The 19,734-nt window shown below is 38.0% G+C and overlaps 1 protein-coding gene across 7 annotated transcripts in view; it reads right to left on the bottom strand.

The window, feature by feature from the left end:
• Positions 1 to 19,734, bottom strand: part of TNRC6A (trinucleotide repeat containing adaptor 6A) — a 100,716-nt gene that overhangs the window by 67,800 nt on the left and 13,182 nt on the right. For 5 of the 7 annotated variants that reach the window (XM_026455373.1, XM_023192898.2, XM_023192897.2 and 2 more), the window contains exons 3-4: positions 11,078 to 11,165; positions 3,610 to 3,631 (exon numbers count right to left, since the gene is read on the bottom strand). In XM_026455373.1, the coding sequence (XP_026311158.1) occupies positions 3,610 to 3,631; positions 11,078 to 11,165 (110 nt within the window). Of the gene's footprint in view, positions 1 to 3,609; positions 3,632 to 11,077; positions 11,166 to 13,644; positions 14,073 to 19,734 lie in introns of all 7 variants that reach the window. The other 2 variants (XM_023192899.3, XM_023192901.3) reach the window with 2 other exon arrangements.

Raw genomic sequence — 19,734 nt, 5'->3', positions numbered from 1 at the left:
AGAAAATTAGCTGTCAAAAATCAACAGTGCTTACTTATTCTTTTGAAAGGAATGTACAATCAACATGCTTTCCAAGAAAGCCAATGTCAGCCAGCTGCGGTGGCTCATGCCTATAGTCTCAAGTACTCAGGAGCCCGAGGCAGGAAGATCATGTGAGTCCAGGAGTTTGAGACCAGCCTGGGTAACACAGCATGATCACATAAAAAAAAAAAAAAAAAAAAAAAAAAATAGCCTGCTCCTATAGTCCCAGCTACTCAGGAGGCAGGAGGATTGCTTGAGACCAGAAGTTTAGGGCTGCAGTGAGCTATGATTGTGCACTACACGCCAGAGCGAGAGCTTGTCTCCTTAAAAAAAAAAAAGAGAGAAAAGAAAAAAAGAAAAGTCCATGACAGAGTTGAAAAACTTTAAAAAAAATTTTCTTATTCTCAACCAAGTTTCCAAGGACACTCTGAAGAGGGACATCAGACATTAGGCAAGGGCCTTTATATTATATATACCACAGGGCATCTTAAAATGTATCCATCTATCCCTATACCTTACCAGAAGTTTTTTAGCACTTCACTCTCCTGGTGTTTCAAGGACATACTCGTAAGATACAGATTTTAAAAGATTTTTTGAATATTCAAATATTTATATTCTTTACAATTTTTCAAAGTTGAAGTCACAAGAATAAAACTTTCAAGAATGTCATTATGTTGCCCATTACACTTCAGAGCTATGTTGCCCTGTAAGATTAAAAATTTAGTTCCTCAGTCACATTAGCCCCATTTCAAGTACTTGACGGCCACATGTGGCTAAACTTGGTCTTTACACAGACTCTACAATACAGAAAGAGAAAAAATCATATTGACAGTATGAATTGCAAGAGAAGCAGCAATTCTGGAATAGGCAGACTCTTCTGATTTTTAAATGCTGGCAGTCATTTTAAAATGTACAGGATTATAATAAAAACAGCACAGAAACCAGAGACTGGGGAGACATACAACTAAATGCAGGTAGCATTTTGCATCGGATCCTAGAATGGAAAGTCATTAATGGAAAAACTGGTGAGGTTAGTATCATTGTTGGTTTTTCAGTTTTGACAAATGTACCATGCTAATGTAAGATGTTAATAATGGAGGAAGCTGAATGAAGTGTGTATGAGAAGTCTCTGTACTATCTTTCCAACATTTCTGTAAATCTAAAATTATTTCAAAATACAAAGTTTAGTAAATACCACCAACACCAAGTGGGCCACAGTTGCCCCTCAAGTCTCCAGTTTGTAATCTCTAACCACTGTGTGAACCCCAAACTGTAAATACTACCTAGACAAATACATAGCACAGAAATAAAACAACACATTTCCATGAATCACAAAAAATGTGAACAATTATGAAGAGAGACACCGTGAAAAGAAGGATGACGTGAGTGAAATCACTGGCAAAACAACAAAATGTATTGTGAAGTGACTTTCATATACTCAGCCTATCATTCTCAAGAGTTGTGGAAAAATCTAAAACAAAAACAAGAAAACTAAATATGATATTTTATGTAAGGCTAGAAAAAAATTACTTACATTTAGAAATGATATAAACACTAGGTACTCAAAGATGTTGAAGAAACAAATATCCATGGATCAATCAAAAATCTAAGAATATAACCAAGTGCCCAAATTTGAGATTATAACAGCCTAAGAAACTGGAAAGGGAGATATCAACGGTAGTTAGAGAGACCCATTCGAGGATGAACTCTGAGAGGTTTAGGAAACCTGAAAGGCCTGACAAAGACATCCTTGGCTGAGAAATTGGATAAAAAAGAAACAAGAATGAACATGAAAGAGATAAGAATGCTCTAAAAAGTGTAAAGAGTGATGGGAAACAGGCTGGTTAGGTCAAGGGAGATTAGATTAATGAGGGCCTTTAAAGCTAAGCAAAGGAGTTTGGTCTTGAAGCAAGAACAACTAGGGACAACTTACCATTGCTATGTGGGGGAGAGGGGTGGGGAAAATAGAGTTTTAGGAAAATTAATTTGGTAACATTCCTACTAATTTGGCAATGTTGCTCCCTACATTCCACATCCTTGTAACTGTCTTAGACATTCCAAGTTCAAAGCCACAACAGCACCTTCAATTCCTCTTCTGATCTCATCAGTTGCCAGTCCTGTCAATTATATCTCACACATCTGTCACCCACCTTCTACCTGTTCTGCCAAGACCTCAGTTCAAACCCTCATGACCCTCTCTAGTCTCACTTCTACTGGTGACTCTAGGCATTACTGGCAAAGTTAAGTTTCTAAAGCACAGCTTATGACCATGACATTCCAAATCCAAACACCTTTGCTGGCTTAACCAGCATGAAGCCCTGTGGCTCTCTCTATCTCCGAGCCTATATTCGGTCGCTTCCTCCCCAACTCTAGAGACAAAAGATGCATGTTGTATTCCCATGCTGTCTACCTGCCTCCTCTGCTCACAATGCCTTTCTTCTCTTAGCTCTACCTTTCAAATCCCTACCTGTCTTCTAACCAATACTTTCCACGTACAGTAGTTGATAGCTTTAAAAAATGGAAAACAAAGTGAAACAAAGCACCACGTCACTCTGCTTAAGTCTTGAATGCCTCCTAACTGCCTGTCACATAAAAAGTCCAAGCTCGTTGGTACAAACAGCACATAAATTAACCCACTTTTACCTGGCCCTACCTATCTTTTCAGCCTCAACCCTGCCCACTTATCACTGAGTATTTAACGCTCTAGGAATACCAGCACTGTGTACCACATCATGTTATGGAATACCACTACTGTAAGCCACATCATGTTATTTTTTATCTCTGTCTTGAATCATGCTTGAACCATTTCATTCCTCTTTGAACCATTTCATTCCTTCATTCATCTTTCTTTTTGAGGGGTAAGATTATACTTTTGATAGAGCTTAAAATAAAAACTCAGAATCTTAAGGCCCAACAAGTTCAGCATCTGAGAGCTTTACACCTTTCATTACCAAGTAGTCAACTCCTGAGAGGGTGAAGAACTCCTGATTCAGGATCTGAGAGGAATTACTCTCCTGTTTCCTGAGAGGAGGTAGTCTCCTGTTTCCTTATCACTCCAGTGTCTTTTGCTTGGGGTCTAATGGGTGCTGTTCAATCTGACACAATGTGTAAGGTTTGCAATCTACTATTCTAAGTGATAATACAGAGATGGATGTCACTAGCTGCCTATAAGAAGGAATGGGGAACATTCTTCAGAGAACAAGATATAAAGGAGGCAGAACTCCCAAGGGATAGAGTGGGGTCCTAGAGGTTACCCCACACAAGAAGACTTTTAGAAGGAAGACTGAAAGAAAGGTGCCTGTGCCCCAAGACTCAAAACAAGGGAGTACATTAGGAAGCGGTGCTTACTCTTATCCTATGAGACAGCTTTAAGGCAGCTCTGAGGCAGTGCACTATAAATGTGGTGACATACACCACAATAACCATGAAACCCCAAAGGACGACCCCAAGGTATGTCACTGAAGAAGTCTTAGCCCACCCATTTCTTTCATGCTCTTCTCTCTCCCATCCTTGAGATGAATAAAAATGCATATAAACAACCTTGCTTTAATGAAAAAAGGGATAAAAAAATAGCTTTAAACAACGTACCTTTGATTTTTTGTTCAGTGGCCTAAAATAAAAACAAACAAACAAAAAACAATGTAAATATGAAACTGAAAGAAATGGACTGTTATGACAAAATGTTCATATATTACTATAAGACATATATACCTTTATTAAATGAGGAATTTCTCAAACAGATGAACTGCACAGGAAAAGATATGCAAGGAAAGCATGCTTTTCCCACAGATGTGCCCCATTATCCCTGATACTATGTTTATTAATTTAAAAAACCTACTTTTTGTGACACTAAGCATAGAAGACATCACTGTATGACAGTATATAATTTTTTAAATGGGAGGTGCACTTTTCTCATGTCCTTTAAAAATGATTTTTATACCAACTGTCACCTTTACATTTAACGGATTTAATATATTTTGTATGTTTAAATGGCTTCAAAAATTGTTGCAAGTGATAAAAAGATGAATTAAGTTTTCTGTAAGAAAAGCTGTATATAATCACTTTAGCCAAATTAGTAATAAAATTAACTCCTGGAGGTTAGGCTGCTATTGCAATTAAACTTAGTCAACTTTTAAGTATCTATGTATTTCTGAGCGGAAAAAAATTTCAAACTAATTTATCACTTCTGACACATCTGACAATCCGTTAAAATTACTGTGATCAGAAGCTGAACTGACATGAACTCCGCTTTCATTGCCTTCCAACATCTGCTCTTCATTTTCTGACACCAAAACTGAGGAGAGGGGCTTGAGGACAGCAGGGTTGCCTCGAGGTGACTAGTTCAAACTCCCAAGGGCCTCAATAAGAACCAGACAGAAAAGCCCAAGCAAAAAATCAACCTGCTGATCAAAATCAATATTATGGGAATCCTGAAAATAACAGATACAAGAACAGGAAGGGAGGTGAGAAAAGACTATGTAACTGAATAACCAGGAGTTGTTTCTAAATGGCGATAAAGCTTTTCTTAGCTGCCATGGGGCATAATTCATTTTGCTTAGTTATATGAAATTACTGTTATCAAAGATACCATTTTAAATTATACTATTATAGATATATATGGTAAAAGCTATAGTAATTACCCTAATATTGAAGCCACACCAAACATTAATCTTTCCCCAGAAAGTCAGGGAGTCTTGTTCCACCACCTAAGTGCTTTGCTAAGTTTTAGAGCACTAGTGAAATACAAAATAATGGAGGCTCATCTTTTACTCCATGGATCAAAATTTAAATTAAAAACAGTTTATTTTTGATGGAAAGACAATGCCAAACAACCAGTCAACTAGCTAACAACACTTTATTTGTTTCTGGAAAAATCATTTTTAAAATCTGAGAGTAGAAAAACAAGTCTTATTAGACAGAAATTAGTCTATGAACACTTTTGGGTATCAGGAATGTCTGTCAAACAATAAGATGCATAATCTTCTGAAGCCAAAGAATTAGCAGAAAATTTCTTTTACATGTTGAAAGGCTTAAAAAAAAAAAAAAATTCAGAACATAGAAACAATAACCACATAAAAACCCAAAGTAGGCCAGGTGCAACTCGCGCCTGTAATCCCAGCACTTTGGGAGGCAGAAGATAGGCAGATGCTTGAGGCCAGGAGTTTGAGACCAGCTTGGCCAATATGGCGAAACCCGTCTCTACCAAAACAAAACAAAACAAAACAAAGTATACAGTGTTGCTCTTTTAGGCCTTACAACATAAAGGATATATGCTACAAAACTTCTTTGGAAAAAGTTGCTTCAAAACAATGGTCAGCCTCATTCAGTATTCTGTCATCTACAGAGAATGGCCCCATGGAGACACCTAAGGTGTGTCTGCCCCTAAGAATCGGATTTAATGTACAGAAGGAATGAAAGTAGTATTACAGAAACCAAGAGCTCCTCATGGAATAGGAAGAAACAGAACTAAGAGTTCCACTTCTTTAAAACAGGTTTTTGCGGGCTGGTCTACAGACCTAGTACGTTACTCAAATTATTAAAAAGAATTTTCGAGGTGGGGTCAGTCATTTTAAGAGTAATTGTCTGCACTATCCAAAACAATAGCCACTAGCCACATGTGGCTACCGACCACTGAAATGTGGCCAGTCTGAACTGAGATGAGCAAATTACACACCAAATTTCTAATATTCGATATTTTTAAAAGAACAAAAAATGCCTTATTAATAATATTTTATACTGACTACATGTCAAAATAGTAACTTTTTAGTTATATTAGGTTACATAAAATATATTAAAATTAATCTTGACTGGTTGTTTTCACTTTGAAATGATCTGATCATTTAAACCCTCTGGGTCTCAGTTTCCTAATCTCTCAAATGGACAAAATAATTGTCCTGCTTACCTTTCAGGGTTATTAGGAGGGTCAAATAATAAAATGTGAAGATTTTTTTTGAAAAACTATACAACACCACTTCAAATGTGAAGTATCACTGTAAATCCTCTCACACAGATAATTAAAAGATTCTGGCCAATCTAGAAGCAAAATGATTTCCATTTTTAATATATTATTCTTAAAAAAAAAAAATCTGAGCTATGGTTCCACAAGCAATGATCACATCTGCATCCTTCATTACTGAAGACAGCAGTGCAGTGGCAGAGCACAGCACTCCACTTGCTTTGCCTGTCAGGCTCTGCACTGCTTGTCCCAACAACATGGTCCTGAAGCACACTTCAGTGGTTAAGACCTCAGGATCTAAAGCCTGACCGCCTACCCGGCTCTGCCACTTACACTGTGTGACCCTGGTCAAATGTGTTAACTTCTCTAAAGCTTAGTTTCCTCATCTATAGAACTGTGGCAAAAACACCCGTCTCAGAGTTGTAAGGTTAAAGGGATTTAACTCATATAAAAGCACTTAGGACAAAGCCTGACGTATAGAAAGCATCCAGCAGACATCAGCTGCTGCTGTGGCGCTGCCGGGCTTTGGCTCAGTACCGGCTCTCACTGTTGGAAACAAGCTGACTCTACATTCATCCCATTTCCAGGTCTTGTTTTTCTTTTTTTCTAATCATCTACAATGTCTTAACAGTGCCAAGTATTATAACCTGATATTAAGAATAAATAATTAATCTAGTTCAATTCACTGATTTTAAATGAGATACCTAGTGCTCAGAGAGCTTTCCTATGACTTAGCAATCAGCACTCAGTCTAGAATCCAGATCTGTTGACTAAAATGGGTTTTAAAAAAGAGGAAAAGAGAAGTGTAAGGTGCAACAAGGGGCAAGACTGTAAGAGAACACCTAACTGCCCTCAATGAGAGCACAACTCAGGCCTGGTCATGTTACCACCAAGGTTACTGAGAAAATTTACTAATTAAGCTGCTGAATATGATCCTCAAAAATGGCAATAAAGCCGGAAGCTCTCTAAAACCTAGGTCTCATTTAAACCTGAATTTAGTATATTTAAGTCAATAACACCTATAAAAGTCCCTTCAGCTCTTAACACAGTAACAGCAAAAAGTCCATGGATGTTGAAACATTCTCAACATCAAAAGATCCCAACTTGTATTGTTGGTTCCCCTTGGCCCTCAACCATTATATGCTTTCTAGGAACTACAACTGCATGCTTAAAGTAAAGGCTACACTAAACTATCCCTCTATAATTAACCTATTTCTCAATCTCCATTTTCCTCCTCATTACATTTCCCTTAAGATCCCTTCAAGAAATTTCTTCTAAAAACAGAACCTGGAGAGAAATCCATAGTAACCTACTGCTACTACTGTCACCCCTCTCCTTTTTTTAAAGTATAGAACCTACATTTCCATGCTCTATCAAATTATTTTCTAAGCCCAAGAATCACAAAATAACAACCCTGGTTCTTAGACATGAAACAGAAAAGAGTGTTATACATAATCTTTGATTAAAAGGCTTTTCAAAAAATTTTAAAAACAAGTCATTGGTCTCCATATTAATTACAAATGTATTAGGGCTGAAATATAATAAAAATCACCGTTTTTAATGTGAAAAAGCTCTTTTAAAGAATCTAAATATTTAAATTAATATTTAAATGATAGGATAATAAAAACTATCATAATGAAAATACTGTTGAAGGCCTTGATGGTGTCTAAGTGTTTTTATAGGAAGTTATGTTATCTGGCTTTTTATTTAAAATAGAAAATAACCCATGGTGTTAATTTAAAAAAAAAAAAACCACAGTGGCCACTGGGGACTATTAAATGTATGCATTTTCAGTATTCATGGCATAAGAACCTATTTTATGCCCTATTATAAAAATTATCACAATATATTATTTCCCAATTTTAAAGTTCACCTTTATATGACAAAAAATAAAGCAAAGTATAAGCTAATGTTCTGCATGAAAAGGATAAAGTCATGGCACAGGGTTTTGGCAAAGCACCAGCTGGAGGAGAGAAATTTCAATTATATTCCTGGTTCTGTCACCATGGTGAAACCAAGGTCAATCACTTAATTCATTCTAATGCTTAGGTTCCTTATATTAAAGATGAACAAATGTGTTAGAACAGGTAATATCTGGCCTTTTCAAAAATAAGAAAATATAAATTACATAAAATAGACTTTTTACTGTATTGAGTTTATATGCCAACATTTATATAAATGGACCTGCCCACCTGGCTCATGTAGATATCTGCCTAGATACACCTGCTGGCTCCTACTAGAGACAAAAAAAAAAAAAAAAAACAGTTGCAGGAAACCTGTCTTAAAAACCCTATGACTCACAATTCCTCATATGGGCTATAAAGTGTGCCATTTGGGGTTTTCTTTTCTTTTCAAGAGCTATCTGGTAACACTCTATGGAAATACCAGCTGTCCTCACTTCACCAACAGGTTGTATTCAAATTCAGTTGTAAGCTGATTATTTGAAATTTGGAGAACAGTCTAATTTACAGTAGTGGCCTAGCCTGCTAAACTTAACATTTATTAGAGGTATTAAACCTTTCTTTATGTTGTGTTCATTGGGCAGAGATACTATTGATGTGTCTATGAGACACACAGGAATACCCTATCAGTGCCGAAGATCTGGCAAAAGAAGGAAAAACTTCTTATATCCCTAAGCTTCTGATGATGGTTCTAGTAAGGACATGGTTGAGGGGAGAGACTGGAACCACGGGGTGAGACAGGAATGAAGTGGGCAACAGTAAGAAAAGCTGTCACTTCAGATTCGGTGAGAAGTCAAATGGCACAATAATCACCATTCATGTGTTAGAGGCTTATTTATAAGCTGCCTACACATAAGTGACCACCTATACTGACTTGGTGATTTAGAGATTTGATTTATACAAGAATGTAAAGATGTACTTGTAACAAGTAGAGCCACTGTTGTATATGTTACAACTTTAAAATTATATTCACAAAAACACAATATTTAAAGATATCATTCAAGTGACCCCTTTCTTAAAATTTCTCAGTAAGTAGAATAAATTCCAAACAAATACATTTATACATTGTCTTAGGCCTCTTCTCTAGCCATTTCACATACATTCTGACTTATCAGCTAATTCTTGAACTCCTTAGACACAGGGACCAACAGAGCCTAATTCAACACTCAGATGCTTGCCAAACTACTGAATCTTCATAAAGTATACCCGAGCATCCTTTTCAATAAACCTCTTAAGTTTCTTAGAAGCTCTTTTCATTGGGCAAACGGCCTTTCACACCATGGAACAAGAGTCTGATAAGCCTTTACCCCTTTACCTTTACTCAGACTTACAGAGGACATAACTTTCTCATAAGAAATCCCAAGCAATGACCAACCAGACTGCAAAGACTATCCTACATAAACAGCCTCTGACAGAGGCCCAAGGCATCAGTCAATGCCAAACCATGAGAAGACTACCAAAACCCTAACCATTTCATATACCTATGCATCCCTTCCCAGGCACCCCTAAGAGCAACCAAAAGGCAGGTGTCTAGGGCCACATCATCTCCTCTCATCTCATACTTAATTATCCTCCCTAATACTTGCTGATGACACCCCTAGGCTCAGGACATGTAGAAATGAATTATTTATCATTTCCCCTTTCCTTGTATCCCCCAGCCTGATTAACTCCTCTCAAATGTAGTTACTCATCCGGAACCTACAAATCAATCTAAGTTGACTCTCCCTCTATATCCTTTAAACAAAGTCTGGGGGTTACTTTAATAGTCCCTTCACCAGTATTTCACACTCTGGTATCTACCCCTTCTAATTCAATTCCACAATTTTCCAAGGTAAACATACTAAAATACAAACTTTTATGTCACTCTACTAAAACATTTTCAGCATTTTCCCCCAAGCCCTGAGAAAACCTCCTAGCCTTTCCCAGCTCAGATCTTCAGAGTTCTACCCTTGGTTCCCTCCCTTTCCCCCAAGTAAAACCCATCCTTTAACACATAGAGGCTACCATGTATTTCTGAGTTTTCACTGTTTGGAATCCTTTTCTATTCTGCTCCTTATTCACCTAATTTCAACTTTAAGGAAATTTCTCTGTTCCTCTGCCCCATCTCAGCCTGAGTTATGCACCTCTCTCTCTGTACTGCAACAGTTCCCCATAAATGCCTCACCGGCCACTTTTATAGCCTGTGTTTTCCCCTATTAAATAATGTGGTCCTAAGTATCTTGCTATAGTCTACATCCAATTCCTAGCACAATGCCTGGCTCAAAAGAGGCATATATAAGAAATTAAAATAATTTTTCATTAGAATAGAGAATTGAAACAGTAATTTCAAAGGTCTTTTAGAACATTTTAATGTCTTGAAACCTTGACATAGTAGGAGATGAGTGCCCATTTAGTTAGCTATTATCAGCTTTTAGTATTAACAATTTGGAAAATTTTTAATAATTACAGATTTAAAAAATTTTTTTAACTTACTTTGCATTTAGTTATAGTTTCCTATACTACATTAGCTAGTTTAGAATTCCCTTGCAGTAAACAATGTCCTAGGTTTATTTTAAGGTTAATGTACACTGCAAACTTTAAAAATCAGCCCAGGTACTAAATAAAGAGGGAAAAAGAAACTGACACTTTACTTCCTATTATGTCTATTATGTTTTCCTTTAATACTCTATTTCTGTATTACATATAATAACATCATCTCACTTAATTCAACCCTCATTTAACAAAACACAAGGAAACTAAGGCCCAGAGAGGCTAAATAAAATTTAAGGTCACACCATTCTATGTGCCATGTGGGAGAGTGAGATTTCAAATCCTCTGAACTTGGCTACAAATTCCATGCTCTTCCCACTTATAAAATGATATTATTATGAAACACCTAGGAATAGCTATTTGATAGATAAAGATCTATAAAATGTACTTACCTTTGAAAAACTATTGGCAAGATTAATAACTATGCATTAAATTGTACAAACTCAGCAAGTTACTTTGTATGCATATTCAAAGACATTAAATATTAAAATGAATCTCCATTAAAACTAAAACATTAAATCAAATAAATGCCTTAAAAATCTGTAAGAGTAATTTTCTTTTTAATTCTATGTTTAAACTGCTTAATATAAATAGTTTATACATATACTACCTTCTTTTGAGCAGCTTCCTTCTTTTTCTTGTCGTCTTTTTTCTTTTTCTTTTCTTCCATCAACTGTTCTTCTTCTTGCACTAAATCCCTGAACCACACAGTTGCAATTAACTTTCCCAAAATGTATTGAGAGATAAAAATAATGTTGCATACAGGTTCATTTTCACTTTTTCACTCTTATTAGAAGACATGGCAAATTATTATTTTATCATTCACTGAAATAAAATGCAACTTGCAACCTAACCCTAACTATATAGCCACTATATGGTACAATTCACTTTAATAAGCCACAAGTAGTACAACTTTTATCTCAGTATCATATCAAGGAAGACAACCTAAAATTAGCAAATTTTACATTGGGAAACAAGCAATTTCCTCCAATCCTAGAATGTAAACTTCATTTAAGCTGGAGTTACCTTGCTACTGGCCCCAAGTATCAATTAGTAGCTAATGGCAATGCCTGAGACCTCACAATCCCCTCTCACCTAGGTTTCTGGAAGCTACCTTTAGTTTTCCTTGCCCTAAATAGCTTTGTAAATATTTTTAGAACATAACTTAATAATCTTAATAATAAATAGGTGACTTGTATTTCAGCATTACAACAATTTCATATTCCACAAACATTACAAAGTATTCTATCAATTCTTAGGAAACAATCATGTACTCTTGTTTGTTTTGAGATGGAGTCTTGTTCTGTCACCCAGGCTGTAATGCAGTGGCGTGATCTCTGTTCACTGCAGCCTCCGCCTCACGAGTTCAAGAGATTCTCCTGCCTCAGCCTCCCAAGTAGCTGGGACTTTACAGGCGCCTGCCACCATGCCTGGCTAATTTTTGTATTTTTAGTACAGATGGGGTTTCACCAAGTTGGCCAGGCTGTTCTCAAACTCCTGACCTCAAGTGATCCGCCCACCTCGGCCTCCCAAAGTGTTGGGATTACAAGTCTGAGCCACCGCGCCCAGCCTAATAATGTATTCTTCATATTAGTTTGTTTAAATTTTTAAAATCTCAAATGGCTAAAGTTGTCAACAGAACTTGTGGTTCAGGATTTCAAAGTGACAGACTGGGCAAATGTGTTTCAGGAAACAGGTTATTATCTTTCGGGGAAAAAGATTATTACTTTTTTATTCTATTCAAAGCTGATAAGCAAAAGCAAAAGCCACCCCACCCAAGAATAAACACAAGAGCAGTCTGAAATGGATGTTTTAGGTACCATCCTTTCTGGTGGAGCTCTAGAGAGGTTCCAGAAGACCAGAGCAAGAAAGCATGAGGCAAAAAGACTGTCTAAGGAATAAAAAAGCCAGGGTACTCAACCCCTCCCACCCACTTCCCATTCAGATGCCTCCACGGCCAACAGGTAGTAGTTGCTTCTAAATGCAGCCTTAAGTCAAATAAATACTCTCTAAAGAAACAAAACCTTCCACAGGAGTCTGTTAGGTGCTTGAATGGGTTTGGTTGTCACAGAACAAAGCCCATCTTATTGGAGGCTGCTGCCACTCTCTCCATCACACTGTCAAGTAAAGCCTGCCAATCAACACCCTTCACACAGATCAGCCTTCCCATTCACGGAAGGAGTCTACTGGGCAAAGAAACCTTTGCAAAGGTGGAAGAAATTCACTCCAGCTACCTATAGTCATCACCCTAAAGTCTAGACCCTAAACCTTCATTCATAATACCAACAACCAAAATCACCAGTTACCCAAAGAAAAGCATCACACAAAATGAAAATACCTAACTCTGCCCTGAGGAAGTTTTCCAGAGAGGACACTAAGAATATCAGGCAGACAAGGAGAGGTTTGGAGATATGAACTAGACATTTGGGAAGCTGCACATTATTTATCCAGGCTGGAATGCATATGGCAGTAGGGATGTTGAAGAAGATAAAAGAAGAAAGATAGGCAAGTGTCTAAGAAACTGGAAGGGGTTGCTACAGGTGCACTGCAATGAGATTAAACAAAATTTAAGTTGGCTTTGCTGATGGAACGGACTGAGAGGAGATGCAGACACTGAAAAATGAAATGAAGGACATGCACAATTGATAAAAACTTAGTAAAGTATAAGACTACTAAAATCAGCTAAAAGGATAACTGGAAGAAGAGTATGGTAACTGTTGCTATATTTCGCTATCATTTTGTTACAAGCAGAACTGTCATGTGGCTAATGGAGTAACATAACAGATTCCTGCCAACTGTGGCCATGACTCACTCTCTTTTGAATTCTGTGTACAGGAGGTAGTAAGACTGAACAAGCTCACTCACATTACAAACCCAGGGAAGGCAAGGAGCAAGACAGCCACAGCATACGAGAGCAGCAGAGTAAAATCAGTAAACAACGGCAACTAGGTTACACCACTGTCATGTTACGTACCCCGAGACACGCAGAAGTCAAGATTAAAAGCTGATTACTAGCTCAAAATACTTAATCTTCTTCAATCTGTTTCTTCATGAAAAAACGGGGGCAAATGACCATACATGTCAATGTCTTAGTATTTTTACAAGAATTAGGATTGCTCACTTAGCACAAAGCTTATCTAGTAAGCATTCGATTGCCTAGTCATGAATCCAACTCACCAGTCCTCAGTGGCACCCAAAAGGTTGTCTTTACCCTACTTGTGTCAAAATATCACAGGTACTTATTCAGAAACATCTAGCATCTTCAGCATTTGTTCTTCATGTTCTGCTGTGAATTACAGACATGTCCTTTTCTGATCTTCTACATCACTATAATTTTACTCCATGTAATGGTCTCTATCTGGAGTCTTTTGTCCTTTCTCAAACTTCATTTTCAAGACTTTTTGATGAGGTTACTAGCAAGTGTTTTCCTGGCCAAAAATATCCCCCTTAGTACTTAAAAGATGTACCACACATTTCTTCTCAAGGAAATATCACAGTATCAGTTGATACTATAAGCACAGTGGGGAGTAAGTTCTGTTCTTCAACACCATCATCACAGCCAACCAGTCATACTTTTTCCCGTATCTCCTCCTTCAGAAAGCCAACTGAAAAAACAAACAAACAAAAAAAAAAACTTGTGCCCAAACACGTCAGCTTCCAGGAGTTAAATGTTCATAGAGACTCAGTTAAGACATCTGACTATATCATTTACCACAACTATCAAGAGGAGTAAGGGCTGATGGATTTGAAAGGCCTAAGTGGGCCACTCTGTTTGATGCACCTGCCACCAAGACAACACTCCAATTAGCAATCATTCATGCCCTGAAGGCTACTTTGCAGGATACCTCACATCTGTAAGTTCTATGAATCTACCTCGTCTGTAAAAACCAGACTCCCCTTTTATCAGAACTTGACTAAGTCCTTCATCTCATGTATAAAGCCTTTGAGGTGGCCTGTAAAAGTCAATGACACTGAGGGAACTTTCTAGGAAGACGGAAATGTTTTCTAACTTGATTGGAGTGGTAGTTATAAGGGTGTAATACATTTGTCAAATCATTCACCTATACACTCAACGTTTAAATGTTACTGTATGTAAATTGTATTTTAAAGTTGATTTCATACATTTACTAGGGGAATGCAGTATCTGGATCCGAAAAAACAAATAGATCAACATTAGGATGGTACATTACACACAACAAATCAAGCTAAGCTTCAAATTTTGCCCGCATCTTCCAGTAGCCACTACAAATGATTTACTTGTACTGTTCAAGAATGCATTTCTGGCTGGGTATGGCCGCTCAGGCCTGTAATCCCAGCAGTCTGGGAGGCCAGGAGTTTGCGAACAGAATAGGCAACCTAGTGAGAGTCTGTCTCTATTTAAAGGGCCTATCAAGGCAGCAGGGTACACCTCGGGGCGAGAATGCCCCTTCCTGTTCTTGTGCTTCCTGACACTTGCTGGTCAATTTTTCCCACATTCCCAGCACTGAATATCACTAAAATTAATCCCTTCTGAAGGGTACTCTTGTACACGCTATTGGAAGTATGTATGAACTAGCACTAAGCTTCTAGTGAGCAATTTGGAAGTATCTATACACAACGAATTTTTAAATGTCACTATCTTATACTCCATCAATTCAAATCTAATCCTCTGAAAAAGGAACTGTACAAAGATAGACACTGCAGCATAAAATCATAACCAAAAACCAATCAATAGGGAAAAGTTAGATCATCCTGTAATCACACCAAGGAATATTACACAGTAATTTTAAAGTGGGGCAGGGGGTAGATTTCCATGGTGTACAGAACCAGCTCCCAATAGAAATCTCAAGCACTAAACTTATTTATTTACTTAAGAGATGAAGTCTCACTCTGTTGTCCCGAGCTGGAGTGAGGTGGTGCTGGTCTCAAATTCCTGGGCTCAAGCAACCCTCCTACCTCGGCCTACCAAAGTACTGGGATTACAGGGGTGAGCCACTGTACTCAGCCAGGAAACATGATTTTTTTGTAGGAAAAAAATTTCTACAATTTTGTAGGAACAACTGAACACATCTGAAGAAAACAAACATTTGGTACAGGTTGTAAACAAGAGTAGTGAAATAAGACAGGTGTAAGAGCTGTTTCAGGCCGGGCGCAGTGGCTCAAGCCTGTAATCCCAGCACTTTGGGAGGCCGAGACAGGCGGATCACGAGGTCAGGAGATAAGACCATCCTGGCTAACACGGTGAAACCCCGTCTCTACTAAAAATACAAAAACTAGCTGGGCGAGGTGGCGGGCGCCTGTAGTCTCAGCTACTCGGGAGGCTGAGGCAGGAGAATGGCGTAAACCCGGGAGGCGGAGCTTGCAGTGAGCTGAGATCCGGCCACTGCACTCCAGTCCGGGCGACAGAGCAAGACTCCGCCTCAAAAAAAAAAAAAAAAAGAGCTGTTTCAACTGTGGAAGGCTTTATGGAGCAGTAAGAAGTTGACTTGGCTCTTGCAAAAGAGGTAAGATTTTTTAGGAGCACAGAAAGGTGTGGGCACAAGTGAAGTATGGAGACTTGTCAGCATGACAACTGCAGGGACCAGCATTGACTGGAATTGAAAAAGGGAGGGAAAGTGTTGGGTAAGAATAGACAATAAATTGGCAAAAACAGGGTGAGAAGACTGTTGCGAAAATCTAAGTGAATGTGTAGTTCCCCAAACTACCACAGTGGCAGTGAAAAAAGAAAGCAAAGAATAAATCTGAGATAATTCAAAATATCCTAACAATTAGCTAGGGGTGGTGGTGCATATCTGTAGTCTCAGCTACACGTGAGGCTGAGGCCCAAGAATCAACTGAGCCTAGGAGTTGGAAGCTGCAGTGAGCTATGATTGTGCCACTGCATGCCACCCTGGGAGACAGAGGGAGAAATGACAACAATGTGACAAGGAGTTAGGTGTCTCTATTTTGCTTTAGGAGACAGAAAACAGGAGGCAACTTTCCTGAGGGCCTATCCGTCAGCAACACACCACAAGCCAGCCCATCCTCACACAGACGCCAAATGTACATTACAAGCTAGAAATAAAAATACACTTCGTATCTTCTGCCAAAAAACATTCTGTTCTCCTACTTTCTCCCCTGCAGATCCCACCTTCTTCTATTTCCTTCCAGTCTTCCTCTTTTCCCATTTGACTGCCACCCCCCATTCCTTTTCTCATTTTTATCCTCCTACCTAAATTAATCACCAAAACCAGTCTAGCACTACACAACAGGAAATCACTAGTAACCTTCAAAACTATAGAATTCACCAGACAGCAGAGATGAAAACTGAACTGGAGCAAAAATAGGTAAGGAAGTTGGAGATTTAGATCAGTTTTTCAAAAGCTTCAGCTGTAAAATGAACAGAATAGGATAAAATGAAGTTTTGTATATTTTTTTAAAGGAAAACTAATAGTTATCTGCAAGTGGAAAGGGGTCATCGTATCGAAGGGTGGCGAACATGCTATTTACAATAACTGACAATTATCTGCAAATACAGTAGTTAAATAAAATGGATACATCCTTAAAATGGAATATTATGCAGCTGCAAAAGAAAGGTCTCCTCTACATCAGATGTGAAAGGATCAGGAAGGCTTAAAGTTAACTGGAAAAACAAAACAAAATCTAAGGCTCAGTGTGCTATCTTTTTGTGTTGGGAGGGATATTACTATATATATTTACATGTCCTTGTATGTGCATAAAGAAATTCTGGACATGTATACATATACAAATTAATAAAAAATATATATTTGTGACAGAGTATGACAAGAAGAGAGGACAACAGACAGAGTGGCAGCAATGCTGTATATTTCTTAGCTTAGTTTTAGCTGGCATGTCTTCCCCTTAGGAAGGAAGGAGAATAGCATACAAACAGATAGCAGTAAGGATCCAGATGACAGTATGGATCTCAAAAAGTGGGAAGTTGAGCTTGAAAGGGGCTTCTACTAGCACCATAATTTGAGCAATAAATTATGCTAACAAAAAATTACAAACAACTGAATAAAATAAGAACCCATGGGTCCATACTGATATGAATGAATGACTCAGTGAGTGAATGGGGAGAAGTACCAAATCTTACAGTAAAATATCAACTAATGTAAGAAGAATGGTTGACTTTAAAAATCACTATTTGGCCCTACTGATTAAGGTAAGCACATTGACGAGAAACAAGACATGTACGTACTCTCACTAAAGTATCTCCCAACAATAATGTTATTAATTACAAGGGGAAAAATACTAACTTTACAGAGATGAAACCTGACACAGACCACCTTACCCAAGCAGTTGAAGTTAACCATCACCAATAATGGGATAAAAGGATATCAGGCAGCTCCTGACATGATGTAGTGAGAATACCACATCCGTTCTGCACTATTCCTGCCAAAACAGCATAACCTGATCAGGTCATAAGGAAATATTAGACAAACACAGACTGAGGGACATTCTACAAAGTAGCCTGTATTCTTTAAAAATATCAAGGTCCTGAAGAACAGAAACTAAGAAACTTCCAGAATGCAGGAAACTAAACAAACATGAAAACTAAATGCTACTTGTGATCTTGGATTGAAGACCTGACCAGGAAAAAATAAATTTTGTTTGGCTCTAAAGGGAATTATTGAGACAACTGGCAAAATTTGAGTAAGATCTGTAGATCTGCTATTAAGACTGTGCCAATGTTACAGTGCCCATTTTCATAATGGTACTGTAGTTACCAAGAAAATAACTTTGACTAAGTGTTTAGGAGTAAAGGGGTATCATGTCTGTAAGTTACTCTTAAATGGTAAAACTTAGTATGTATAAAAAACGGGGAATAAAGTAAATGTGATTAAATGTTAATATTTGAGGATTAAGGGTTAAGGATATTCAGAAGTTCTTTGTTCTATTCTTTCATTTCTCTACATCTGAAATTAATTCAAAATAAAAAGCTCTGCAGGGCACAGTGGCTCATGCCTGCAATTCTAGCACTTTGGGAGGCCAAGGCAGATTGCTTGGGCCCAGGAATTCAAGACCAGCCTGGGCAACATGGCAAAACCCTCTCTCTACAAATATACAAAAATTAAGTGGGTGTGGTGGTGCATGCCTGTAGTCCCAACTACTCAAGAGGATGAGGTGGGAAGATCATTTGAGCCTGGTAAGCAGAGGTTGCACAGTGAGCTAAGATCATTCCACACTGCGCTCCAGCCTGAGTGACAGAGTAAAGCCCTTTCTCAAAAATAATAAATTAATTAAAAGCTCAGATTGAGGAAAGTTAGTGAGTTTAGAAACTCAGAAAATAATAGATACTCCACCATAAGGACAAAAACACTTACAAAGGATTCTGAGATATTATCCATTTTGAACTCACAACCTTGAAACATGGCACTGGTATTATTCCCCTTTGACAGTTAAAGAAATTGAGGATCAGAAAGTCCTAATGCCTTGTTAGATGGTACAAGACTGTGGTAAAGTTGACCCAAAACTCAGTCTGCTAAATCTACCCACCCAAATCCTACTCTTCTTTTAAGGCTTAATTACTAATTCCTTCATGATTCTTTCCAATCCAAACAAACCTCACCCTTGACCTCTAATTAAGCAATACTCATTTTCTAATTATTTTATTTTATTTGAGACAGCATCTTGCTCTGTCACCCAGGCTGGACTGCAACGGCTCGATCTCCGCTCACTGCCACCTCCACCTCCCTGGTTCCAGTGATTCTCCTGCCTACTTGTACAATACTCCTGAGCAGCTAGGACTACAGGTACCTGCCACCATACCCAGCTAATTTTTGAATTTTTAGTAGAGACAGGATTTCACTATGTTACACAGGCTGGTCTCAAACTCCTGACATCAGGTGATCCACCTGCCTCGGCCTCCTAAAGTGCTGGGATTACAGGTGTGAGTCACTGTGCCCAGACATCTTCTAATTATTTTAGATGTTAATCTCACTCTTCCAAATAGGACTAATTACTGCTCTGGGGACAAAAAAACAGTCCTACTTGTACAATACTCCCTGTCGCTGGGCACTCTAATTAGATTCCAATTCCTGCTTCCTTGCCTTTACTAACACTGTAACCCCAACACGACTGCCAAAAATGCACCCTTTTAATTCTTACTCTTACCCATATGTTACTTCTCCTTTAAGGACCAGTTCAATTCCAATCTATTCAAATAAGCATTTCCTAGGCAGCATAGCATGCAGTGAAAACCCCTAGGTCCAAAGGTCAAATAGAAGTGGTCTTAACCTCAATTCCACTATCTATGTGTGTAACCTTAATTTATTTTATTTCTCT

Source organism: Piliocolobus tephrosceles, chromosome 17 (assembly GCF_002776525.5).
Source record: "Piliocolobus tephrosceles isolate RC106 chromosome 17, ASM277652v3, whole genome shotgun sequence".
Taxonomy (NCBI): Eukaryota; Metazoa; Chordata; class Mammalia; order Primates; family Cercopithecidae; genus Piliocolobus; species Piliocolobus tephrosceles.
The sequence above is the reverse complement of the archived record's forward strand: the minus strand, read 5'-3'. Positions and strand labels throughout refer to the sequence as shown.